General features: G+C 40.0%; 1 protein-coding gene across 5 annotated transcripts in view; it reads right to left on the reverse strand.

Moving 5' to 3' along the window:
• Window positions 1-27,625, reverse strand: part of PITPNB (phosphatidylinositol transfer protein beta) — a 64,771-nt gene that overhangs the window by 23,958 nt on the left and 13,188 nt on the right. For 4 of the 5 annotated variants that reach the window (XR_005379346.1, XM_038575521.1, XM_038575522.1 and 1 more), the window contains exons 4-7: window positions 21,246-21,337; window positions 20,276-20,283; window positions 19,693-19,767; window positions 18,027-18,110 (exon numbers count right to left, since the gene is read on the reverse strand). Coding sequence is in view for 4 of the 5 variants with exons in the window: in XM_038575521.1 (XP_038431449.1) it covers window positions 18,027-18,110; window positions 19,693-19,767; window positions 20,276-20,283; window positions 21,246-21,337 (259 nt within the window). In the remaining variant the exon portion in view is untranslated. The remainder of the gene's footprint in view (window positions 1-18,026; window positions 18,111-19,692; window positions 19,768-20,275; window positions 20,284-21,245; window positions 21,338-27,625) is intronic. The other variant, XM_038575523.1, reaches the window with a different exon arrangement.

The following is a 27,625-nucleotide window of genomic DNA, read 5'->3' on the forward strand; positions in this document are numbered from 1 at the left end:
ACAAGCTCACTTTTCTCCAAAATTGAAAATATTTAACACTGTATCAAATTATCACCTTGACACCATTTCCCTCAATCAAGGTCTATTTTTTTTTTTTTTTTTCAAGGTCTATTTATCCTACAGCTCCCATGTAGAAGACAAACACAAGATGCTATGAGGTAGTCTGATGGGTCTGAGAATATAAGAGAACCAACATCTACCTGGTACTAGCTCCTAGAAAGTCACAGTTGGGCTGGGACAAAGAGAGAAAGGCAAACAAAGAAAAATAACCAAAATCCTGGAGTATGGGTTAACTGCCAATAGAGAATGAAGAGAATTATAGTCAGAATCAAAATCAACTGATAAAAGCCAAGGAAATGTATTTTTAAAATGAGTTTTAGCATCAAGTTTAAAGGCAGAAAAACCTTGTGGCGCCTGAGTGGCTCAGTCGGTAAAGTGTCTGCCTTCAGCTCAGGTCATTAGCCCAGCCAGGGTCCTGGGATCAAGCCTCACATCAGGCTCCCTGTTCAGTGAGGAATCTGCTTCTCCCTCTTCCCCTGCCCATCCCTGCTGCTTATGCACATTTAGGCACTCTCTCTCAAATAAATAAAACCTTTAAAAAAAAATAAAGGTAGATGGGATCCCTGGGTGGCGCAGCGGTTTGGCGCCTGCCTTAGGCCCAGGGTGCGATCCTGGAGACCCGGGATCGAATCCCACGTCGGGCTCCCGGTGCATGGAGCCTGCTTCTCCCTCTGCCTGTGTCTCTGCCTCTCTTTCTCTCTCTCTCTCTCTCTCTCTGTGACTATCATAAATAAATAAAAATTAAAAAAAAAAATAAATAAAGGTAGAAAAACCTTAATTGCTAAGGTGTATGTTAAAAATTTTTATGATTAAATTGTAGTTATCTGTATAATGCCCATAGGCCTGGTGAGTGTTTTACATTTCATCCCATTTAAGGGGAAAATAATTTTTTTTCTTAACCATCTCAGGTGTGAGCTCACTGTGGATATACTGCTCAATTTTTTTTTTTTTAATGCGAAGTCTGAGATATTATAGAGCCTGGCATGCACTGAACGGTAAATACCACATTTCCTGAATCTAAGAGGCTGTCAGTTAGAGGATGCTCCACCATTTTATGTGCCATTAAAAGGAACACACTAAGACAATAAAACATGCCACAACTGGAAGATAGTTAAAATGTGTTAAAACGTGAGGAAAAGAGGGCAGGGAACCTTAGAACTGATGAAAGAGAGCCCGCAGAACTACCACACTTTTACTGCACCAGTGAGGGTGAAAACGAGCAGATGGATGAGGCAAGCTTTGCTGACCGACACTCCTTCAAGCCCTTCCTAACCCCAGCTTCATGCCAAGGTAACAATCTCAGGGCTTCTCAATGTCTATTTGACAGAATAATTCAACTGAAGAACATGGAATAATGCATCAAAACTTCTCCACTCTGTACTCACATACTGTTGCAGAAAGTCTACTTCCGAGCCTCCATCATTATGCCAGTTATTTGCTACAATACTCTTCTGAACTAAGGACTCACAGAATTACAGAGGAAAACCTAACCCTGAAGGCCATCCCAGCTGCTCCTTTTGCAGATGAGGAAGCCACAGTCCCAACAAGGAAGTGGTATGGCTCTCTTATCCTAGGGCTTCAACTCAAGCCTTCGTAGCCTCGGTATCCGAGGCTCACTCTAGCACACCACACAGGAGGTGGCAGGAGTACGTCCACAACAGCCAGATAAGCAAAACACATTTCAAAAACATGAAGCAGCAGCAAAGGTATCAAAGTAGATCTGCCTCTAAGGTAGGAGTGTGTGCATGTAAAATACTATACACACACATACAAATTTCCAAAGGTAAGACTTCCTGGCTCTTCTCTCTTGACTAAAATGCAGCAAACATTAAACATACGAAAAATGTAACAAAATCCAATTATTAACAATAGCACCTTAACCCTAAAGATGAGGATAATGTATCTTGTCAAAACCTAGGAATTTTTGTGCTTTTCTTATGTAGGTTTGAATACGTAAATGTTTAATCAGATGAATTAAGTAGCAAGGTATTAAAAAGCAGGAAGCAAGTGTAGTTTTAACCATCTCAGTTTTGTACCTTTATAACAAATATTTAATATTCTTGAACAGAATCTTCTTTGCTACAATTTTATTGTAGGGTATCTAGTTTAGTTTCTCTGTATTTGAAAACTGGCCGATTTATATCCGTATCACAATGAACAAATATATTCCTTCATGTATGACAGTTTCAGCATACAGAATGCAACCTCAGCTACCAATTATAGCTGCAAATGAGCAATAGTGTGGAATGAGACAGCCTGCTGGCTTTGTTAGTATTCTGTCTCCTTTGGGATCCCATGGGGAAAAGGGAGGCTCTGATGAAGAGAAGCCCTTGGCTCATGGTTTATTGTGCTTGCCACCAGCTGCAGACTTCTCATCTCATTAGTTCTTTTAGAATACTGTGGGTGAAGACAGCTGTAGCCTACTTGAGTCTTCAGCTCCTGGGTATTCTGAAGGCTGAATTTGCTATGCACTTTCTGTAATCCTTGGGAAAAAAAGAAAGCAAATTCACTAGGCCAAGGAAATGTATTTTTAAAATGAGTTTTAAAATCACGTTTAAAAGTAGAAAAATCTTATTGCTAAGGTGCATTGTGTTTAAAATTTTTTATGATCAAATTTTAATTATCTGTACAATGCCCAGAGGCCTGGCCAGGATAAGGGCTTAGTAAAACCATCATTATCAAGTTAGGTGTAATGTCCCTAGACACTGCTCGATCCACCAATACTAGTGCCTGAACAACAGAAAAACACAATGGTATCAGCATAAGGTAGATTCGGATTAGTGCTAATACAACTCTATTTAATTGAAAACTCTTATTTAAGTAAAAAATTGGAGGCAAGTGAAAGTCAAGACACCCTTTGGAGAACAAATAAAATATAATATGGTAAATAAATGGCTTACTGAGTTTCCATGCTGGAGCCACAGAATACATTCATTAAAATCTTATAAATAGCTGTTTTCTGTCACTGGAATACAAAAGTTGTGCTACCTCTTGGGTGTACATCTGTTACTCACTACAGCTCTCAATAGAAACTCTCAACAGAAACCAGATTCATTTTGAAGACAAAGAATATTAGTTTTATGAATCTTTTAGCATAGTGGCTGTCCCCCAAAATGCAAGTATAAAATCTGTGCTGAGCCAACCTAAATGTCCTTGAGCCCAGATTTAACTCATGATTATGAATGGGGAAGTGAGTAGGAGGTGGGGGACTGGTAGGAGTTTCTTGACAGCTTGTGGAAAAATTGAGATGAGCTCCAGATACCAGAAACTGCTTAAAGAACCATGCATGCATGGGTTACCACAGGTGAGGCTAAATGTAAGCTGAGGAAAAGAGTGCCCAAACCACAAGCATTAGCAACTCCTTCACACCTGTTTATAAAAGAGCACCCCCTCCACCCCCCGCAAAAAGAAACAATTCTACAGGGTAAAAATAAAAACTTGAGAGAGATATTAGGATCCTGCAGCCTACTGTAAAATGCCTTCTTTTAGCGCAAGATGATTAATTAGGTGTCTATTCAAATAGCTCAAAGATAATCACGAAGTTTAGAATGCACTGGTATTGTGACTCAACCTAGCAAAGCTTATTTCCTCTAATCACATCTTCAAAGTAAAGATCAGGATGAGGGGAAAAAAGACCAAATTAAATATGAAGATAAGTAACAAACATCATCTATTAGTGCTGCCCTTCATTTTTCAGTACGTATTGTGGCACTTGGAACACAAGGAGTTTCTGGATTCTATCACCACTGACCCTAGTGCATAACTAATTGGAGCTGACAAATTCAAGCCAGACTCCAGAGGGGAAGCCCATTAAAAAAAAATGTTTGCATTAAATTTTGTAATAGCAAGTAACAGAGGTGTAAAGACAAATAACATTTACGAACTTGTTTAAGAAACTCATTTCAACAGTTATTTTCAAATAAGCAGCTTTCTTTTCTATTTTTAATTACATCTCCCCAAGGACTCCTCACCCTTTCAGGTTCCCACAGAGCACCATTAATATAGTATAAGTAAATCTCATTAATTCAGGTCCTACCACCTTGGAATTCATAATAATTCGGACAGGGGCTGGACTGAAGTTTATCTTTGCGTGATCTATGAAAAAAAGATTTGCTACACAAATTAATAGAGTAACAAGATCTCAGGAGGGCTGTTTAAACAGTTCAGAAGTGTTTTAGAGCAATTCAGAAGCATTCATTTGCATATAATTATTATGCTAATTACAAATCATTCTTATCTATTCATTAAAGCAGATTCCCAAAGGACCACTAATTGTCAATAACTTGTTGGCCTAGTTTCTGTTACTGAATGTACCTCAGAGGAACAAAACTGCATTAAAAAAATATTCTCTAATTCAGCCCTCTCATTAATCCTTACCGGCTTCCCACCAATGAATCCTAAAAGGAGAATTTTTAAACAACTGCACTGAGAACAGAGAAATGCAGTCAAACATACAGGGCCAAAGAGAACACTTCTTTTGCGATCTTTTTAATCTCAGAGAGACCCTGCATAGAGATCTGGGGCGGGGTGTGTACGGCATTGAGCATGGGAAGCAGGCAGAAGCTGTCAACAGAGTTCCATGCTAAAAGGTGGCCACAGCCCAGAACAGTCTGCGTAGGGCACAGCCAGGCTAGAGCAGAGCGAGGCTGGAGCACAGACAGGCTAGAGCACAGCCAGGCTAAGCGCCTCTTCCATTCTTTCTCATCTTATCCGTATCCTAGTCACAGACTGCCAACACTGTCATGCTTATGAAGGCAGACTCCCAAAGCCTTTGGAAGGTTACAAACTAAGAGAGCAATAGAAAGAAATCAGAATCTCAGCCTTGAAAAAAAAGTTGCAACCAAAAGCCCAATGTGACAGGGGCACCTGGCTGGCTCAGTTGCTAGAGCATGCGACTCTTAACCTAGAGGTTATGAGTTCAAGCCCCACACTGGGTGTGGGGCCTACCTAAAAATATGAAAGTCAAAAAAAAAACAAAACAAAAAAACCCCCTTATGTGACAGTTCCATCTCCTACAACCCAACAGAGAAACCAAACAGTCGTGCTCTCGATGTCGGCAGGTGAAGGGAAAAGGAGTAAGCCCTCGGCAGGTGGGAAAGGGGGATTCCTGGAGGGCCCAGGGCTGGTAGGTTATTCCTCATCCCTGCCCTCAGAATAGGTGAACTACTACTGGTTTGGGTGAGCCTGCATTTCATGCACGAATGTACAATACGTTTGTTACTACAACATATTATGTTTATATATTTATTAAAGCAGTTTAAAATGAAGATATCTTAAACCCGACATCAACAAGTTTTAACACATTAACATGTCAATTATGTTAAAGGTGCTTATTAAGCATTATATATTTTACGATTAAATTGCAAATGCCTGAGGGGCACTGGGTGGCTCAGTGGCTGGGCGTTTGCCTTTGGCTCAGGTCGTGATCCCAGGGTCCCAGGATGGAGTGCCACATCAGGCTCCTCACAGGGAGTCTGTTTCTTCCTCTGCCAATGTCTCTCTGCCTTTCTTTCTCTCTCTCTCTCTCTTTCTCATGAATAAATAAATAAAATTAAAAAAAAATAATTGCAAATGCCTGAAATGTAATATTTTAAGTAATATGTTAAAGTCTTAACACAAAATGTATTTATTTCCTTATATGATAATAGATAAAATCTGGCCTATCAAGTATCTTAAACTAAAACAAGGGGGAAAGTCCTAATGAATATTTAGGTGAGCCCCTTCCAGCAAAATGTCCATGTTGGTATGTTGGTTTATGAGCTGACCTTCAGATACAGCTGCTCCTAAGACCCAGGACCCCAGTTAACTCATTAGCACGAATTTAGCAAACATTAAGTAGGAAATAATTGCAGTGGTGTTTTTTTTTTTTTTAACAGCAAGAGCAAAATCCAATAAACAAGATCATTCTTGCTATTATTTTTGGAAAACTTATATGTCAGGCACACACATTCTCTTAGTTAACCCTCACAATGTTGCAACAAAGGTAATACCACCACTTCGAGGGAGTGGGAGGGAATGAAATCCCTTTTGCAGAGAAGAGCCAAGACTCAGATGCTTCTCTGTCAACACCCAGGGAAATGAGCATACTTTAACTGCAAATATGATGTGATTTATACTTTATCATTTGATGAGACTTAAGTACTTGAAGGGATATTTGTTCCCTCTCTGCCTAGAGAATTTTCCCTAAGAAAGAATAACACTGCTTTAAAAAAGGAGGGAGGTGGTTACAAGGAACACACTTTAAAAAGACAATTTGGAGGGATGCCTGGGTGGCTCAGCGACTAAGCACCTGCCTTCAGCCCAGGGTGTGATCCTGGAGGCCCGGGATCAAGTCCCGCATCGGGCTCCCTGTATGGAGCCTGCTTCTCTCTCTGCCTGTGTCTCTGACTTTCTCTGTGTGTCTCTCATGAATAAACTAATTTAAAAAAAACCTCTCAATTTGGAGCCACTTATGCTAATTTATTTCAGCTGCTCAAAAATGCACCCCCCCCCACCCAGAAACTGGAGCAATTCTACTTCACACCTCACTACCTCCACCACCCTCCCTACTTTTTTATTTTTAAAACATGGAAGAGATCAGAAATAAACATTAAGTTAATGGGTTCTAGTTGAAAAAGTATTTTGTGCAATATACACATCATACACGAAAATTTTTAAAAATATTTATTTGAGAGAGAGAAAGAGAGCGAGAGAGAGAGCTCACAAGCATGCAAGAGCACAGGAAGAGGGGCAGAGGGAGAGAGAATCTCAAGAGGACTCTGCGCACCGAGCAGAGCTCCATGCAGGGCTCAATAAAACGACCCTGAGATCATGACCTCAGCTGAAACCAAGTCAGACGCTTAATCAACTACGCCATCCAGGCGCCCCTCATACATGCAGATTTTTAAGAGAAATTTAAAAATCCCTGCTAAGATTTAACGAAGCATGAAATAAGCAATATGTTATTTTCCCACAAGAGGGCACTGCCATCCAACTATGTGTTCAAATACACTAGCACATCCATGACTGGATGTCAGTCTTGCAAAGAGTTCCAAAAGTTGACCATGTAGGGCAGCATAATAAGGTAGGAAACATTTTCATATTTATTTTTAATAAAAACATGCCTATGTTTATTTATATCTCCTTTAAAGATTGGGGGTAAACCTCTATAACTTCCTACAAAAAGGATTTTGACAGAGGCTTGTTTCACAGCACAAAAAAGGTGTAGATGAGACCAGCATTTGACAAGTGGAAATTTCTTATGCAAACGCAAAATCATTGCTACCAGAAAACCTATATTTGAGTTATTTTGTTTTTTTTTTTTCTTTTCTCTGAGTTTAAGGCGGCTACTATCACAGGAGTTGGGTCACATATCTTACCTCTTTATTATGCACACACTTTAACAAAGAGCTTTTGGTGCTCTAGCACATACATCAGACATATGCTACAAACTTTTAAGACAGAAATGAATGCCTAGGTTCATAATAATGGCAAAAAGAAGAGGTACTCTACTAGATAAAGTGCTCACGCCAAAGAGAACTGAAGCAGCGTTTGGCAATCACAGGCCCTCCTCGGACTTGCTGGATCTCAGCCACAGACTTCTAATAAACAAAAGCTCTCTTCAGAGCTAAAGAATTAGGTAGCCACTGCACAGCTCTGAGAAGCAGAAAGCCCTTCTTAGGAAGTAAGCGGCAATAGTTGGAATGAAACTTACATCTAAAATGAAGAAAGACAGCTTTTTGAAAGTTGTGAGAGATGATGAACTGGTGTTGACCATTAAAAGTTATCATCCATCAAAGACTAATTTTAAAGGTCTATTAGGCTGACCCCAAAAATGTCATTTATGTGGCTCAAAAGCTGACAAATATTAACAATTTCACAAAGTCTGACCTAATATTTAGCCTTTTCCAGCCAGATTTCATGTTTTTTATTTTAAAGACAAAAATTAATCTTATAAAGATTTAGAAAGTATATCTTACGATTGTTACATTTCTTTAAAATTGTGAAGTTTTTTCTAAAGGCAGTACAGTAAAGCATATGTTGCCAAGACTACATACTCAAATGTGTAACATCTGGGCACTGTCTCACGGAATGTCTGATCAAAGGAAAAGATATGCCCAAAATCCTTCCTAGAGCAAAAGAAACAAGAATTGCTAAAGGTGTGACCAAAACTTACATGCCTAAATAAATTAAACCAAGTTTCATCAGCCCTCCAAGGTTGACATTCAAGAAAAAGTCTCTTTAAAAAAGGAATAACTTAAAACAATATACATTCATGGTTTAAAACAATTAAAAAGTGGTCAGATTGTTCAACACTCAAACACGGGAATGGTATGTTTAAAGTAAAAATGGCTAAATGCAAGGAAAAACAGGTCTTTATATATTCATTTAGAAAGGCAAATGGGATTTCAGAAAATCAGGTGTTGCTTAGCATTATTTCTGCTCTCAACTAAAATGGGGCATTGTTCTGCCTACCAAAACACACCAAACAAATGGATTATAAACAAAGAACAAATGGACAATGCTAGAAAGAACAAGCAAAAAGCACCAACTTTAAAAACCAATTCATTTTCTTTGACATCACAATCCTTAAAAAGATTACTGTGGGATTTCTACAAAGGGCTTAAGTGAGCAGTTTAGAAGAGCCCAACCCTCCATTATTATCTTTTGATATACAATTAAAATGGGCCAGGGCTCTTCTTTTAGCGAAGTACAAAACTCCAACTCTGGCTGCATCTTGGAGCCCAGGACTGGTCTGTATCAGTCGGAAGGGTTTGGGGAAAAAAAAAAAAAAAGAAAAAAAAGAAAAAGAAAAAGCCCTCTGGTGCAGAGGAACTCAGTACCATCCACAGTACACAAGCAACCAACTCCAAGTCATTTAGAAACACTTTAAAGTATTCACTGATTAAGAATCTTGCACTCTCTTCAGACAGATACAATTATTCCTCTATCTGGAAAAATATTTACCAGACCAACACAGAGCAAACAGCAAGTTCCAATAGATGTCTGCTAAGTGAACATATGAGAAAACATATGAGCAGTGTTCTCTGTTAAGTACCCAGACCAAAAGACACCTTAAGGGCTCAATCCTTTTATTATTCTATTGCACATAGGCGAATTTCAAAATATCCCAGAATCTAGCGGTTATGGGAGGAGGTGACTAAGCCACCGATGGAATTGCTTTTTTGGGGAGCCAGTGGAGATGGAAAGAAGAGCAGGTGGTTGTTTGTTTTAAATAAATTAAGCATGCTCTTAATTAACACATGGCGAAGGAACATCATATGGTGAGAAGATGCTCCAGAAAGACCAAAAATTAGTCAGCAGCCTTGCTTTTGAGTCTCCAACTTCTCTTTCCAGTGCTTATGTGATTTTAGAGAAGCTAAGCACTTCCCCTTGGGCTCAAACTCCTTAAAATAAAGGTTGGGGTGAATGTTATTAAACCCTGGCCTCCAAATAAGATTTCATCCCCTTTTAAACTCTTCAAAGAGTTCCCACTATGCAATCTTCACCATGTATAGTGTACTAGAGCATGTCCCAAGTGAGCATGTGTAAAAATCGCCTAGAGAGTTGGATGGAGCCCAGAGTGCCATCCAGAGACTAACCAAGGAGAGAGCTAAAAATCTGCATTTCTAACAAGCTGCCCCTGGGGAGACCTAGCTTAAAAGGAAAAGGCCTCAAGCACTTTGGCCAGAGTCCTAGTTAAGGCTCTGAGAGGCAAGCTTAGGAGTTAGTCACAATGCTCTCAAGAGGGCCTCAGGAATCCTTAAAAGAACCTCTTCACTTCCAAGCAATGTTTGGGGAACTGGACCTGTAGGCAGATTCAGCCACAACTAGGATTCCCACACATACAGACCTGCCTCCTAGCCACAGCAGGGGTGTTCTCCAAAAGAAAAGAAACAAGGGGGGGGGGGTGTAAAGCTGAGTGGGCTGGACTAAGGGAGGCAAATTCCAGGTACTAGGAGGAAGAGTGAGCTTTATCAGCAGCCCACCCCTTCACCTGGGAGTGCCTGTGTCCCCTGAGGTATCAGGGAAAGAACTGTGACTTGGGTGTGGAGCCACATGGTACTCTAGGAGCTCATGCTGAAAAGGCTGTTGGCAGAAGGGTTCTGCTGCCAAGAGGTGGCACAGAGGACAGTCCAGAGTTCAGCAGTGTGATGATCCAAGGGCCACAGCTGAGGAAGTCTGGCTCTGCAGGGCAAGCCATGAGGGCTGCAGGGTGGCTGTAGCACTTGGCGACCACACTCTACAGGATACACACTTCCCATCACTCCCCGGGGCGGGGGGGGGGGGGGGGGGGCGGCATTTGCAAAGGAGAGAGACTGGGAGAAAGGAGGGAGACTTGGGCTAAATATAACTAAAGAACAAGAGGAGTTAAAAAAGAATAAAAGAAGAAAGAGGTAGGAATGAAATCTGAGCTTTATCTAAGAACATAAGCTTACTGGGTCACTCGCATTCAAAAGGCCCCTTCAAGCTCTTTGGGGAAGTCCCCAGGAAGGACCCCATCGGTCGAAGCACATCGTGCACATCCTGTGTGTGACCTCGAAATGACCTGGCAGGAATACCATCTTCAGTGAAACACCACTACAGTTTCATATCATTAATATTTCCTTATTACTAATGTTTAAAAAGTTAGATGTAAAACTGTATCATTTGAAACTTGAATTAAACATTATTTCTATGAAAATAAGTTCTTGGAAATGATAAAAATAAAGTCACACAGCACATAATGCAAAGAAAGCATACACTATAGAGGAAGACTGATACAGTCCTTTCTGGTCACACATAAATACCTAAAAATGTGGTTCCAATTGCTTTCTTTCTTTCAAACCATGCTCATTTTCTTTCAAATTACTTCCAAAAACGAAGGTCTCTCTGATGTTAATCGTGTGTACACTTCAGCTTACACTTTAAAGAGTCTTCCTCTCCTGGGAAGTGACTTTTGTATACAAATCATGAAAAGCTACTTAGACAAAGTGCTGGAGATGATTAAAAGGGGCCAGATTCACATTTATACCTTAAAAAAAAAAAAAAAGCAGAAGCAGATGTCAACTGACTCATTTGTGTATATTTTGGAAATGAGTTGAAGATATGCATGTGCATTTCATCAGGACATTTAAAGAATTCTCAACTTTTTTTTTTATTGTGGTTCTGTATCAACAACTTTAGAAATTAAAAAAAATTATATTCTGGTATCTTCTGTATGCTAGATAAAACCTTGACTCATTACAATTTGCTCTAATTAAAACACTTTTTAATCTGACTGAAAAATACTTGCTCCTTTAAAAATGAATTTTTAGACTTGAAGGCATATCACATATGCTTCATTACCTAGGATTAGTAAATAAGGAACTAAAGTAGCATTGTTCATTTAATATCTAAATTATAAAAACTGCAATTCCTTCAAATGGTCTCCTCCCTGCTCCACCTTTTTTTTTAAACACCACAAAGGAAAAAAACGTGCAAAATCTTTTTTTTTTTTTTTTTTCCAAAATCTTTTTGATTCACCAAACCTTTATTGAAAAGTTCACTCGACGTCATGCGTTGAGCATCTTGCTAGGCCTGGAAACACAAAGATGATGAGGTACAGTCTGTCTGGGCCCCTAAAGGGTATCCAATTTACTGAGGAAAAGAGAAAGGTTTTTCAGGAGCAATTCCTGAGTTAAATTTGAAATGGAGGAGGGGTCAGGAGGGTGTGAGGGCTCAGGGATGTGTTCTGTTAGAACAGCATGCCAAGCAGAAGGAGCCTTTCTTCATAAGGGATATAACACCTTAACACTTCACTACAATGCTGCTTTCCCCCAAAATAGGAAACCTGTTCTGTATAGTGGCCAAAGGAAATTGAGTGGGGACATTTGTGCAGAAACTTTAGACTCCTCAGCTTATTTCATTAGTCAATCATGCATCTTCTAGAAAATTACAAAGAATGGTGGCTACAGTAACAGTCCTATATAGACTTTCCATAAGTAACCAGCAACAAAAAATGAATAACCCATACATTTAAATATATATATTCATCATGAAAAATATAATCATATATGTGTGTGTACTATATGATTTCTGAAGCAAATTACTCTGTGACCCTGGGTCACACTGACAGATTTTTACAACAGATCCTTGTTCCTAGAGTTATTGTGACAATAGCACCCTTCGATTATGTAAATATGTCAAAGCCGCTTGAATATTTACTCTGTGGGTCTAATCACATTCCTTCTATGCATGATGAAGTATAGTTCATAAGCACAACCAAAAAACAGCAAGTCTACAACGAGAGTGATATACGAGCTGTCTGAAACCAGCAACCCAGCAGAGAGTAAATCCTAAATGTAATCAACAGTCATTCTGAATTAAAATGTTTAGAGCTCCATGTTTATTAAATCCACCTGCAGTGACAGAAAACCCCCACCAGGTGGAGTTAAAAGATGTAAACTTTACCTCCAAATTCTTGGTTTTCTTAAATGACCAACTATTTCACTTTTCTCCTGATCAGGGAGGAGACTTGGCTATTTATCCTTTCAAAATTACTAACCGTTTTATTTCTTTTAAAGCAAGTAATAGGAAAGAAATTCAACCATTTAAGAAGTTTCCGGGGAAAACTAGCTCATTCAAGAAAACCCGGTGTTCGTTCATTAATAACCAAATGGAAATCAGTGGACTGAGTTAGACTGAGACCAAAACCTCCAGGGATGAAGGTACCACAGCCTGAGCTTTCAGACATTACCAGACCTTCACAAGGTCTCCCTATCAAAAATCCACCTTGTTGGTCCAGTCATAGTTACCAAGTTCTCAATTCTAGTGTCCATTTAATCCTCGAAGAGAAAAGTTTTTGGTACTAAAAATGGACCAAGAGCATGGCAGACATCCCCCTAAGATGACTCCCAGAATGAGTCACATTCCTGTATAAGCTCCTCCTGTGAGCATAGGTGGAACCTGTAATGTGTGGAGAGCTGTCATTCCTTTGATTAGGTTGCATTACTCTAGCCACTAAGTTTGTGATTTATCATGCAGCAACAGCAAATGGATACACGAAGCGAGAGGAGGACTTTCCCAATTCATTGCACACGGTTCTGACAGACCACGACTCTTCCACCCTGTTCCCCAGCCATCTAGCTCCCTCACTACCGTTCATGAAGGAATCACTCTTCCTACCATCTTACACATTCTTCTAGACTGTCTACACATGAGCAATCAAGTACATACCTACAAATACGTTTTTTTCTTTTTTAAATTACGTTACTTTTTTAAAAAAAATACCACCAGTGAGTTTTTTATTATTTTTTTTAAGGTTTTATTTATTTATTCATGAGACACACAAAGAGAGAGAGAGAAGCAGAGACATAGGCAGAGAGAGAAGCAGGCCCCATGCAGGGAGCTCGATGTGGGACTTGATCCTGGGACCCCAGGATTAAAACCTGGGCTGAAGGCAGGCACTAAACCACTGAGCTACCCAGGCGTCCCCGGTTTTTTCCCCTTTTATATTACAAATGGAAGCATCCTATAATACTCTTTTTTATCTATCTCTAACCACATAACCTTGTGAAGCTCTGAAGGACCTTAGTCTGTAGAAAGATCACCGGACTGAGACAATTCCCACTTCTGGCACTGGCTAAATAACCTTGAGAGAAACTAGTTTATATCTGGGCTTCAGTTTTCTCACTTGTAAAACCAAGTGGTTAGCCTTGAAGTCCAACTTTCTATAGCTATGGAACCATGTGTTCAAAGTATACTGTACAGTGAAAACTAATATGAGAGAGGAGGACTGTGCTGGGAGAGGGGGACAGAGGGAACTCCTCAGATCTGTGTTCTAGTCACTCCATCAGCCTGAGAAACTGGTAAGTACCAGGAAATTCCTAGGATTACGTAGAGCATAGTTTGAAGGCAATGAGGCCTGGGTATCTCAGGTCCCCTTCAACTCTAAAAACTATTCCAACTTTCCTCTCAGTGTCTGGTAACACTCCTGCACTTCTGCTTGCCTACACCGCATTCATTCACTGAGCACCTACTATACAGTTCAGGCACTCTTCTAGAAGCTGGAGAGATAAAAGTTAAGAATACTTTCTCTCATGTTACAACTCTTCCATTCAGTCTTCCCAGATTTTTGTCTTCACAGATTGTTTGTTCTTTCCTCTGATATCCCGCAGCACTTTGGACCATACATAGGCCTCTGCCATTTGTTCACTGTTTCACTGTGCTAGGCTTGTCTCACCCGGATTGCAACCCTCTCAAAGGTTCTATCCCTATCTTGGATAGCTACTGCAGGGCTACTCCTGCACCACAGACTAAGCAGGCACTCGATTGCTTTGACAACACTGTCATCTGAGAACTGGAAATGTGTGCTTCAGCTTCCTTTTCCCAACACCACGCACCAAAATTTTCAAAGAACATTAAAGAGCAGAATCAAGGTGCACCTGGATGGTTCAGCTGGTTAAGTGTCTTGACTCCTGATTTCAGCTCAGGTCATGATTTCAGGGTTGTGAAACTGAGCCCCACGTGGGACTCTGAAGAGTCGGCTTGAGATTCTCTCTCTCCCTCTGCCCCTCCCCCTGCTTGTATGCATTCTCTCTCAATCTCTCAAACAAATAAAATCTTTAAAAAAGAAGGGGGGGGCAGAATCAAATGAACAAATCATCGATTATCGAAATAGAAAACCAAATTGGATCTAGTAATGATGGCCAGGTGGTCTGGGTGTTTGCATTAGATACTAATTCCTAGGATAAACATTAACTATTCAAGGCCAAAAATAAATGGGGTAGAACCCAAAGGGAGACTGTCAGGGTGAATGTTTATGCCAAAAGCATAGGAAGAAGAGGACAAGCAGAAGAAAAGGGCAGACTCAGAGTCCCTGCCCCACTAAGTCTCTTCCTTACTTCCTCACCAGAATGGGTGCTGGTCCTACAACCACCCCCCCCCCACCAGCCCCTCGGCCCCCACTTAGCCTTCACACATCCTCAGGCAGCTCAATGCTCCAGCTCTCATCCTCAGGCCATAACACTGCCCAGGGGTCCCTCGGCCCCTAGCACACAGAGTTCCCTTCTGCACCAGTCACTGTGTATGTCTGGGTTCCTTTTTTACGTGAGAAGGTCTGAGAATCCCTAAATGGTATCAGTTGTACTTTTAGTATTCACAACTGAGAAAACAAATAAATACTAAATAAATAACTACTGTGACACGGTTTTTCACAGCAGCACTAGCTACAACAGCTGAAAGGTAGAATAACCCAAAACTCCCTCCCCAGATAACGCATAAACAAAAAATGGTATATTCATACACTGGACTATTATCAGCCATAAAGAGAAATGAAGTAATGACACACACCACAGGGAGGATGAAAACATGCTAAAGTAAAATAGATCGATACAGAAGATCATATATTGCTATGATTCCACTTCCGTGATTACCCAGCACAGTGAACTCCACAAAACAGCTTAGTGGAGTGGTAGCCAAAGGTTGGGAGGGAGGGAGGAGTAGAGAATGACTGTCACATGTGGGTACAGGGTGTCCTTTTGGAGTGATGAAATGTTTGGAACTGGACAGTAGCGATGGTGTGAAGGTACTTGTACTAAATGTCACTGAACTATGTAGATTTTTAAATGGTTAAAATGGTAAATGCTATGTGTATTTTATCACAATAAAATAAAATAAAATTCAGTCAAAGTTAAAATAAGTTTGTATCTTACTACTAATCTCTACAATGAAACTTGGAAAACAGGACCTGGGAACACTGAAAAACAAAACCACACATACCTACTTATTTACTCCCAAACAATGCTTGGTGTGAACATAGTTCTCAGAATTCCTGCACAACTATGGCCAATCATGATGCCAATCCTGGTGAACATTTAGGAAACTAGGCGCTACTCTAAGTGCTCACATTTAATGCTGTGAGATAACTAGCCCCATTACATAAATTAAAACAGGCACATAGAAAGTAAGCAACCCATCCAAGACTGAATAGCCAGCAGGTGGTGGAACCTGAGAATCCGAAGCTGATCTAATTTCAGAATGTATGCTTTTAGTCACAGTTCCATAGACTCACAGTACAGACAGTTCTCATTCAGGTCCAATCCCTTCTTTCCCTACATATCCATCCCAAAGAGCATTCCACGCAGGGAAGCATCCGCTCAGCCTTATGCGTGTGCGGTGCCTTCTACCTGGAACACCAATGTCCAGTGCTGTTGTCACACCCCTCGAGGCCAGCAGTGCCTTCTCTCCTCACTGGTCTAGGCTGGGGTGGAAGGAATGAGACCAGGAGCCTCCAGGGCTCTTGCACAATTGGCCTTAACTGTTCTATCTACTTGCATTCTTGCCTGCAAACACTGACTGAGCATCCAGTTTAGCCTGAGAACAAGAACAAAGAACTACTCTTATGACCCCAGCAAAACCAAAGGTGCCTTGTATTCTGCTGGAGAACAACCTGGAATGCAAACCCATGAACCACAAGATCCGATTGTTTTGTCTGGCCAGCACAACTTTTTCAAACACCAACAATATAACTTGAATGCCTTCCCTGGGGCACCCATACTGCTGCTCAGCATTATCTTGTGACCTGTTGGTCCAAGCACGTAGGATATCCTGACCTAGCCCATTAACGAACTCACTCATTGCTTACTCCCAGGATTTTTCCTACCACCACAATTCTTTCATGTTCAATAAACATGGCTGGAAAAGACAGAGAAATAAAAGAGCGAATCAGATATCTGAATGTTGTTTTTAAAACAGTATATAGGGATGCCTGGGTGGCTCAGCGGTTGAGCGCCTGCCTTTGGCCCAGGGTGCGATCTTGGAGTCCTGGGATCAAGTCCCACATCAGGCTCCCTGCATGGAGCCTGCCTCTCTCTCTCTCTCTGTGTTTCTCATGAATAAATAAATAAAACTTAAAAAATAAATAAAACAGTATATTCACTTCTGAGGACTAAAAAAAAAAAGTTCTAGATAATTTCAAAAGTGGAATTATCCATAAAATTGAAATAACGTCATATCACAGCACAACTAAAATTGAAGTTCTATGACAAGGGTCCCTCATTAGCAGTGCTCACATTTCTAATCAGAGAGGGGGTCCTAGCAGAATCACTGCTGGCAGTCTCAACCCCAGTGATTTCAGAGAAAAGGTGGGAGACCACTGTTTTAGAAGGTTTCCTTTTTCTTTTTTTTTTTTTTTTTTTAGAAGGTTTACTTTTAAATCTCAAGAGCAAAATCAGACATTTATGTTTGGGTTATTTCTGTTCGGCTTGTAACACTGCACATGTTCAGACAATAAGCAATGAAAATGAAATGGAAAGGTCACGAAATAAAAATACTAAATAAACACGCTGGGCTTTACTATGACAGAGAACTCTTATTCCAAAACTTCTGCTCTCTAGACTAGCATAAAGAGGGTCACTGGCTGTCTTTACATAGAAAAAATCCACAACTATGCCCTGCAAAACCAAGCAGCACCAGCATATTCTAAGATAAGAACTGAGTTCATATTTTCAAACTGCAGCAAAGTGATACAAGGATCTTACTCTGGAAGAACACAGGTCTTCATTTTTGTTGAAGGTCGGGGGCAAAGGAGTGGTTATTAAGTCAAAAGCCTTGAGTATGAATATTTACATCCAGTAAAAATCAAGAGTAGAAAACTGCTCAACTGTTAAGCTTTCTTAATCATAATTTAAATGTATAAGGGACCCACATTATTTATAGAAGCCCAAGGGAGAATTCCTTTAAAAAATAATGTTGTTAGTCTTTTTTCCCCACAATGAAAGCAAACCGCTATATTTCTCAGGTTTACTAGGATTTCTCAAAGGGATCATTTGTGCAAAGGTGAAATCTACACAAAAAAACCAAATAACCTTCTCTCCTACTCTCTGGTCTTTTTGCTACAAGACCCATGCCCAAACTCCAGGCTCACTGCAGTGTAGAAATGCAGGCCATACAAGAGAGAAAGAAGATCATTTCTAGATGTAAGAGGCAACAGGTTAAAATGTCACCGAGTAGTATGTAGTACTTACTGCTGGTTCAACTTGGCTTCGATCTGCAATATCTATGTGGACAATTTCAACAGTTTTCCAAGTGTTTGGATCTAAACCATGTACCTGTAAATGACAAAGAGAAATAAAACACAACAAACTGTAGACTATTCTTACTATGCAGAACTATTACACTTACATTAATAATCTTTATCTGAGTCTTTAAGAGTAGATTATGAGGAATACAAAAACTCCAAATTGCTACTTCATTGAATTAGTGGTCTGAAGTCTTAAGGAATCTAGATATCTTCTGTTAACCCTGTATCCCTAAGAAATAAATGGAGCAGGTGTGAGGATGCTGCCAGATTAACAGAAATCTGTCACCATTATTTTCTGGCAGTCCTTAAAGAGAAGTTATTTAACAGAATGTATGTAACCTGTGTTTAGTACAACGATACAGGACCAAGTCTTGATAACCTTTAAGTCCTAGCCAAACATAAGGAGACATTATAATTAGATTTCAAAAAGCTGCACTGTGAGGTTTAAAACCTATCTTGAATTTGATTACCCTAAAGCTTTTCAGTTTTGTAGGATATCAATTCCTCATGTTTAATCATTTATTTCTAAAACTCTTTGAACCAATTAAGAACTGTTTACAAACTACCAAAGATATGTCCATTTGGAAGCTAGAAAAGGCAGATCAACTCATACACAGACCAAAGCCTACCCAATCATCTTCATTTAGATTCTAAATTTTAGAATTAGTGTGAAAAAAACATGAAATGTCAAATGATCACCTGTAAGAAAAATTCAAGTCAAATACTACCAATTATAATTCAAAAGTTCTATTAATTGGCACCAATCACATAAAAGCGGAATCCACCACAACATGAACTTACTTTCCTATAACAGCACATCACGAGGTTGGAACAGTAGTTCTCAAACTGGAGCTCTCAAACTGGAGCGTGCACCACAACACACAGCATGCTGGGCCGCACCCTCAGGGATTTTAATTCAGTAAGTATGGGGTGAGGGCTGAGAATATCTGCATTTCTAAGGAGCTCCCAGATGCTGCTGCTGGTCCACAGACCACACTTTTGACAGCCACTAGGCCAAGACATCAATACCAGATGCCTTCCCAAGTTCTCCGAAATACCGTATCAAAAGTTAATGATTACACTGAGTCTTAAATGATTTTCCTGAAATTTATTGGAGGGATAAATGTGCACCAACTTGTAAAAATTAGAACATTTTTGTAAAATATTCAAAGTTGCTCCTCCCTCTCGCCTTTTGGCCACTTCTGACATTAATCCAGCAGAGTGGAGGTGAAAACTAAAGCAGTCAATTTTGCCTTGTAGAGTAGCTCTGACAAACATACAGAAATGAAAACATGAAAGAAATCTAAAATTAATGGCTAAATCGGTTTGGGGGTTGTCTATGAATTTTATCTCTGCGCTACCTGTCCCAGATAAAGAGAGCTGATAAAAACAACTCTCCCCACAGTCCACTCTCTCACCAAGGCAAGGGGGCCGACAGGGAAAGCCCTGTTAGTTGCTGGTTGCTTGCCTGCCTCACTATAAATGGACATGCGCTGGTGTGTTCAGGTACCGGTCTCCTGTAGCTGGCATCACTCTGGTGATGACAAAATGGACTATAGTATTCCCATTTCCAAGGGTCACTGCACTGAAAGCCCAGAGTTGAAACTTACATTTTCTAATGTTCCCAAGTCTGGTTTGTGCCATGTTTCAATTTTAATGAAGAAATCATCTTTCATATATTCATTCTGCAGAAAACACAACAGCAAAGTGACAGTGATCTTTCACCAGTTCTTTGGGGCTTTTGTCTGTGGGAGCCTTCCCCAGCATAAGCATCCGTGCTTTGACTCTATAAGACTGATCCTCAAGTGACAAAGAATCATTAGCTACCTATTTTTATAGACTTGTCAGGGAAACCAAATGCATGCTTTTAAATAATTTAAACTACTCTACTTGTCATGCTGCATACAGGGCTAATATTAAAGAAGCTGGGAGGTTTGGTGAGCAAATATGGCATTCAAAAGAAGTAGCACAAGCAAAATAAAGTCAACAGGGAGATTTTGAGACAAGGCTGGAAAAAACCCATTAACACTGGGAACATGTGGTGGAGTGTGGGCTGGTGAAAAGAGCACAGAGGAGGAGCCATGCAGCGATGGGAAGCTTTAATTTAAAAAGCAAGGAATGACTGAAAATAATTACTATGTAAAGCAAAATTTGACGATTAAGAGTATGTGACACAAAAATAGTTTTACTCACCGTTACAACTGAGGCATAATGGACAGGTGGGCAATAAAAGGGGAAAAATTTCAGAATTAATTAATTAATTAATCAATGGCAAAACAATCTATCATATTATTTAACATCATGATGATTAAACTACCCCAAATCACAAAGCATTTAGTAATTAATGTCTGCAAAAGTTTCTACACAAGTGACACTACAGGGTACCTTAGGTTATAGAGACAATAATCTAATTTTAAAACAATGGTAGAATAATGTCATAAAAGCAATAGATCAATTTGAAGGCCAATTAAGCAAACAACAGGAAACTGCTTCAGAAATCTGCTATATTCTTCCCCTATTATATGTGGCAATATGAGAAAAATATTATTAAAACTACACCAAAAGACACTTTAGAGTGTGGGTAACCTTTCAGGTCTCACCCCTGGAGCCAAAGTGGTCAGCAAGGACCTCAAAGGGGCTCTCATCTGGGAATGAACTAATGCCCTTCACAAAGGTCTAAGGGGAGGAACCCAGAGAAATCTCTCCATTGCCACAGCACCTGCAGTGAGTACCCAAGAACCCACAGAGGGCTTTTTTTTTTTTTTTTTTTAACGGGTTTGAAACGTATTTTAATTGGTTTTGTTTCCAGGATTCCTCATCCATGCCTGGTCTCTAGAGTTCTCCCCAGCCCCTCATGGGGGGTTCAGACTCAAGAGGACAGCTGCAAGATGAAAGAGAAGGTCCCTGACAGAAGGGAGCCGAGTCTCCTTAGTAAGGAGTTCCCGCCCGCACCCCCACCTCACCCTGTGCCCTGGCCCAGCCGTAAGTATGCCCACTGTCAGAACATGGTCTCTTTAATGGGACACTCGGAGCCCTGCCCTCCCTGCCCGTGGGCCATGCAGTCCGGGAGAAGATGCCTTCTCAAAGGCATCAGCACCAGGAGTCCATCTCCTCATCAGCAGTGGGGCAGAGGGGTGGAATGGCTGCCAGGAATCAGGCTTACTTGTTCTACAGTAGGGGTATGCATTCCAGGCTTTCTCGTGAAACACCAACGAGCCCTCTGGAGCAATCATCCTGACGAATGCAGGAACTTTGCTGTGAAGAGAGAAACAGTGAATTATGTTTTTGATAGTACCATCATTTCTTTGTTGGCATCTATCAGGCTACCTCAAAGAGTGCTGTCATCAAAGGTGATTATGTTCAAGTTTCATAATTCATGTTCAAAACTGTTACCAACATGTTTCATTTTCAATCCCAAAGTAATCAAGTGGAAAATTAATATAAAAACAACAGTTTAAGAACATTTAACTATATACAGGATTTAAAGGGGGGAAAAGAAACAATTTTGTGTTGGGCTTCTGCTCTACATCCCTAAGGTGAAATCTGAAAGTTAACTGCTATTCAGGCCGCACATAATACAACACAGAAGTTCTCTCATGTGGTTAGACCACATTCACTGTTTAACACACAAGAGTCTCTAGAATATGGGAGTATTTCTGAATAAAAGTCTTCAAATACTCTTGACAGAATAAACTTAAAGAAAAGTGACAATCTGAGGAACCTACATAGAAATGATATATTAAAACATTTCCAAGTATAAAATTTTGTATGTTTGGATGATGAATGTCGTTTGCTGCCTCAAGTATAGTCACAGAAGTGTTAAATATATAATACATGAGGAGTTTGTGCCAATTCATAAGGTAATCAGCAAAGATCCAAACAGATGAATGGGCCAAAGGCATCTACAGACACAATACAAGAAGAAAACACAACTGGTTAACAAATGGAAAAATCAGACTTTCAGTCTTCAAAGAAATGCAAATGGAATGACCACTTCTAAGGACTCAAGCCTGCTGTAAAGAGAGCAGTTTTACATACACAGGCTTTTCATACAGATCAGATTCAAATCCCAACAGTAGCACTTAGCAGGTGTGCGACCTTGGACACAACACTTGGCTCTCTGAACTTCCCCATGAGTTGAACAGAGTTTGTATTACTCTATAGGGTTATCGAGAAGATTCAATCAGATAATACCTATAGTGTTTATTAGAACATTCCATAATACAGTAAAAGCTCAATAAACAGTGGTGCTGCTCTTTAATTATAAGTTGGTATGAAGCTGAGTACTTTCACATGCTTTTCTTCATTCATATCCTCCAACAGCACTGCAGGGTACACATTCATTTATTTCATATAACCAGCATTTAAGTGGCTAAATAACTACATGTCAACACTATATCCTCCAACTTGAAGCCCTATATACTTTTTCCTGTATCAGAACTGCTTCTCTGACAACTGTCAAACACAACTTAATATCCTAAGCTAGGAAAAAGAACAAACCAAGGAGACTTGGGGCCCAGTGAGGACTTCTGCCTTACTAAGATTAAGCAGATGGCTAGAGGCATCCCTATGTTGAATTTTGGAAGCAAAGCAAGGTGAATATAAGGAACCCCACACCAGCTAGACAGCCATGCAGCTACAGAAGAGGTAACATGGACAGCCCTTTTGTCACCTCCTCCTCAGTTCACAAAAACATGTGTATGACCTGGAGCTTCCGCTACTGTGGCAAATTAAACCACTGGAAAGGAAAAGCTGAAGCACTATTACATATGACATCATTAGCAAAATGCCAAGGGCATAAAGAGATTTACCTGTGTCTTTACACCCTGAAAACAGTAAAAGAGAACTAATTCTTTGAGCGCTCATTCTTTCCAAATCTAGGGAAGATTCATGGAAAGGGGAGTTAATTTGACAAAAATAAAGCCAAGGTATCTGAAAATATTTCACATTAAAAGTAAAAAAATACCTGAAGTCCAAATAATTTCTTCCATTGCTAAAGAACCAAAATCCTTTTAAATGTGGGCGAGCTCTCATCAGGGTAGAATATAACACATATGGATAATTTTTTTTTTTTAAATCAGCTACAAGCCTGTCAGTCTGAGAGTAAGACAAACAGATCACTGGTTCATGTGGTCACCTTAGGAAAAGGCAGGAAAGGAGTACCTGGGTGGCACAGTTGGTTAAGAATCCAACTCTTGGTTTTGGCTTAGGTCATGATCTCAGGGTCCTGGCTCTTTGCTCAGAGGGGAGTCTGCTCAAGATTTTTTCCCCTCCCTCTCTTTCCCCCTCTGTCCTTCCCTCACTCACGTACCTGTGCTCTCTCCCTCTAAAATAAAATCTTAAAAAAAAAAAAAAAGAAGAAAAAGGCAGGAAAAATATAGCTGTGAATTAGCTCAGAAACAGATTTTAACTATCCTATTTATTCCCATAGTGCCCAACAGTCTAAAAACCTAAACATTCTCAAAAGCTCTAGTTTGCTGACCCAAACAGAAAACAATTGCCAGTCACTAAATGCCAGCAAGAACCAAATTTACAACAAAGTTTTAACATGTCTTCATCTTGCTCCCAAATACCTATTTTCTTATTTCCAGGATACTTTTCCACTTTGTGAATTCCAACAATCAATTTTTTTATACTTAGTTAAAAATGACCAAACTGGGGATCCCTGGGTGGCTCAGCGGTTTGGCGCCTGCCTTTGGCCCAGGGCGCGATCCTGGAGTCCCAGGATCGAGTCCCGCATTGGGCTCCCGGCATGGAGCCTGCTTCTCCCTCTGCCTATGTCTCTGCCTCTCTCTCTCTCTCTATCATAAACAAATAAATAAATCTTTAAAAAAAAAATGACCAAACCTTTGAGCCAGTTGTTTCAAATTGACTCACTTTTTACATTTAACATGAGATTCTAATAAACATCTCTCCTCAGTGAATCTAAGTTATGGACTGAGAAATGGGAAAATGTATACATGGAGTAAATAAAATTAAATTTCAATTCTGCTTTAAAGAGAGAAATTTTCATTAGTGGCAACTTTAAAATATTCCTAACAAGGCAGTTCAAGTGCACCATTTATATATAATTAACAGCATACGTATTAGTTTTCTAGCTCAGTATTACCTACCTAGCAAGTAAATTCTGCTTTGGAAGCTTAGTGTCTTAGAAAAGGAACAAATATTAACCGAATTAACAAAATGGAGGCAGGCCCTCAAAAACAAATGAACAAGGACATTCCTCTTCTTGTTCTCCCAACTATCATGTTCTCTTGTGGCAAACCAACACTCATGACAGTGCTTAACTCAAGGTAAACACTTCTAGATTTGGTTAAGAGTCAGGAATAAAATAATGTTCAAGAGCACAAAAAATTCTTTGCCAAAGTCCTTCCCCCACCTCTAACTCTGAATACACATGAAGAACAGTGCACTTCAGGATAAAATTAAACCAAAATGTTCCATCAATTATGTTGAAAGGAGATAAGATCTAACAGATATAACTTCCATATAACAATGGCTGTGAACCTGTTAAGTGGTAAGACAACGTTGCCATAGTGGTAAAGGAAAACAAAGGGCTTACATGGTTTAAAAGATATTTAACAAGTGACCAAAATGTATACTGAACCTCTGATGTAGGAGCATTCTTTTTTTTTTTTTTTAAGACTTTACTTGTTTATTCATGAGAGAGAGACAGAGAGAGAAGGAGAGAGGCAGAGACATAGGCAGAGGGAGAAGCAGGCTCCATGCAGGAAGCCTGATGTGGGACTCGATTCCGGGACTCCAGGATCATGCCCTGAGCCAAAGGCAGATGCTCAACCACTGGGTCACCCAAATGTTCAGAAACATTCTTTTTAAAAAACTCTTATTCCTGAGATACCTAACACCCTTGCAAATCATTTCAAACTGCACTTTTCCCATGAAAGTTTTGCATCCACCTTGTCAACAAAATGAGCAAACTGTTAAGTTCTATCTTTCCATTCTACAACCTACTGTGGATAAACATCAAAATATAGAAAAACAGGGGATCCCTGAGTGGCTCAGCGGTTTAGCGCCTGCCTTCGGCCCAGGGTGTGATCCTGGAGTCCCGAGATGAGGTCCCGCATCAGGCTCCCTGCATGGGGCGTGCTTCTCCCTCTGCCTGTGTCTCTGCCTCTCTCTCTGTGTATGTGTGTGTCTCTCATGAATAAATAAATAAAATTTTTAAAAAATGTATAAAAACATATGGAAGAATCTGAAGACCAGATTAATTCGCCATAAGAAATCTTTCATTTTATAATCAACTGAAATATACTTTCAATATATTGGGCACATCACATTCATTCACTCAATTTACTGAGTGTCCACTGTGCCAGGGGTTATGTAAATAACAGTGTGCAAATGGGCAATTCTTACTCTGATCTTACCTTACAAGGGAAAGAAGCAGCAAATAGAGCAGTAAATAACCAAAGGCAGGGAATTACCCCTCCCAAAGTTCAGTAAAGGCAAAGAATGGAGCACTGGACAAACAAGTACCTGGTTTAAGGGTGCTCAAGAAGGCCTACCTGAGGATATGACAAGACAATGGTGATCTGAGAGTAAGGAGGGTCAGCCACATGAAGAGACAGACCCCAAAGTCCTAAAACAGTTAAAGACTTGACCTGCCTGGGCCACTCTGAGGCCTTCAGCATGGCTAGACTATAGGGAAGGAAGAACAGAGGAATAGACAGAAGATGAGGCCAGCGAGTTGTGCAGGGGGCAGACAGATCACAATAGGCCTATTTTATAGGCCAAAGGGTTTGGGCTTTATTCTTTGTATGACTGGAAGCTACTAAAGGGTTTAAGAAGAATGACCCAAAGATTTAAGAACATTCTGACTTTGTCACTTTAGTAGTCATGTCAGTAAATGACAATTAACTGGGGTGAGCAAGAGTGGATGGAGGCAAAAATTAATTCAAAATGGATTAAAGATCTACATGTAAGAGCTAAAACTGTAAAATTTTTCTTTTTTTGAGAGAATGAGAGCGAGCATGCACGTGGGCGAAAGGGGGAGAGAATCTCAAGCAGACTGCCTGTGGAGCACAGAGTCTGACACAGGTTTGGTCTCATGAGCTTGAGATCATGATCTGAGCCAGAATCAAGAGTTAGATGTTTAACCAACTAAGCCCCCTAGGTGACCCATAAACTATAAAATTCGTATAACAAAATGTTGATGCCAATCTTTGGGACCTTAGACTGGATGATGGTTTCTCAGAATGGAAACAAAGAAAAAAATAAGTAAATTGGGCTTAATCAAAATTACAAACTTTTGGGGCACCCGGGTGGCTCAGTGGTTGTGTGTCTGCCTTTGGCTCAGGTCATGATCCCAGGGCCCTGGGATTGAGTCCCACCTTAGGCTCCCCACTGGGAGCCTGCATCTCCCTCTGCCTATTGCCTCTCTCTGTATCTCTCATGAATAAATAAAATCTTTAAAAAAAATTATAAACTTTTTAATGCCTAAAAGGAAAGTGGGAAGAAAATTACAAATCATGAAAACATGCTCAACATCATTAATCAGCAGAGATATGCAAATCAAAACCTTGAAATACCACCTCACACCCATTAAATTTTCTATACAAAAACAAAACAAAACCTGATAATAAGTGGTGACAAGGATATGGACACTGGAGCCTTTCTACATGGTTGGGGGAATGTAAAATGGTTCAGTCACTTTGGAAACAGTCTGACAGTTCACAAAGTAAGGAATATGACCCAACAATTCTACCCAACTGTAGGAGAGTGCATGTGTTTGCGTGTGCACATGCACATCCAATAAAAATAAAAATGTGTCCACACAGAAACTTGTATACAAGTGTTCACAGCACCATTACTTATAAGAGCCAAAAGAATGGACGGCAAGAGATCAATCTAGAAGCAACTAGAAAAGTTCAAGAGAAAGAGATAACAGTAACTTGCATTAACATGGTAGGGATAGGGCAGCCCAGGTGGCTCAGCGGTTTAGCGCCACCTTCAGCCCAGGGCGTGATCCTGGAGACCCGGGATCCAGTCCCACGTCAGGCTCCCTGCATGGAGCCTGCTTCTCCCTCCGCCTGTGTCTCTGCTTCTCTCTCTTTCTCTCTGTGTCTCTCGTAAATAAATAAAAATCTTTAAAAACAACTCCATTCTTTAAAAAAAACAAAAAAACAAAAACATGGTAGGGATAGAGATGGAAAAAATGGGTAGATACAATGGGAAAAATGTACAAAATGACTTCAAATTTTGATTTGTGGAAAAGGAATAAAATAACCAGACACAAATTGGTTATCAAAACAAGACTTTAAAGTTTTGGAGAAAATAAATAAATAAATAAATAAAAATAAAGTTTTGGAGAAATATCAAAAAGAGAGGGAAAGCAGTGTTTTCCATATAACAAAAGGGAACAGCAATGAGAAATGAAACCTACCATAAAGAGGAAACAATACATTATAGAAGTATCTCTGATATTCTTCTGGGATTGGATCACTCTTGATTTAGAAAACTCTAAACTGTGCAAAACTGAAGACTTAGAACTATATACAAAGAAAATACTTTGTCTTGTTGACTAAT

Source organism: Canis lupus, chromosome 26 (assembly GCF_011100685.1).
Source record: "Canis lupus familiaris isolate Mischka breed German Shepherd chromosome 26, alternate assembly UU_Cfam_GSD_1.0, whole genome shotgun sequence".
Taxonomy (NCBI): Eukaryota; Metazoa; Chordata; class Mammalia; order Carnivora; family Canidae; genus Canis; species Canis lupus.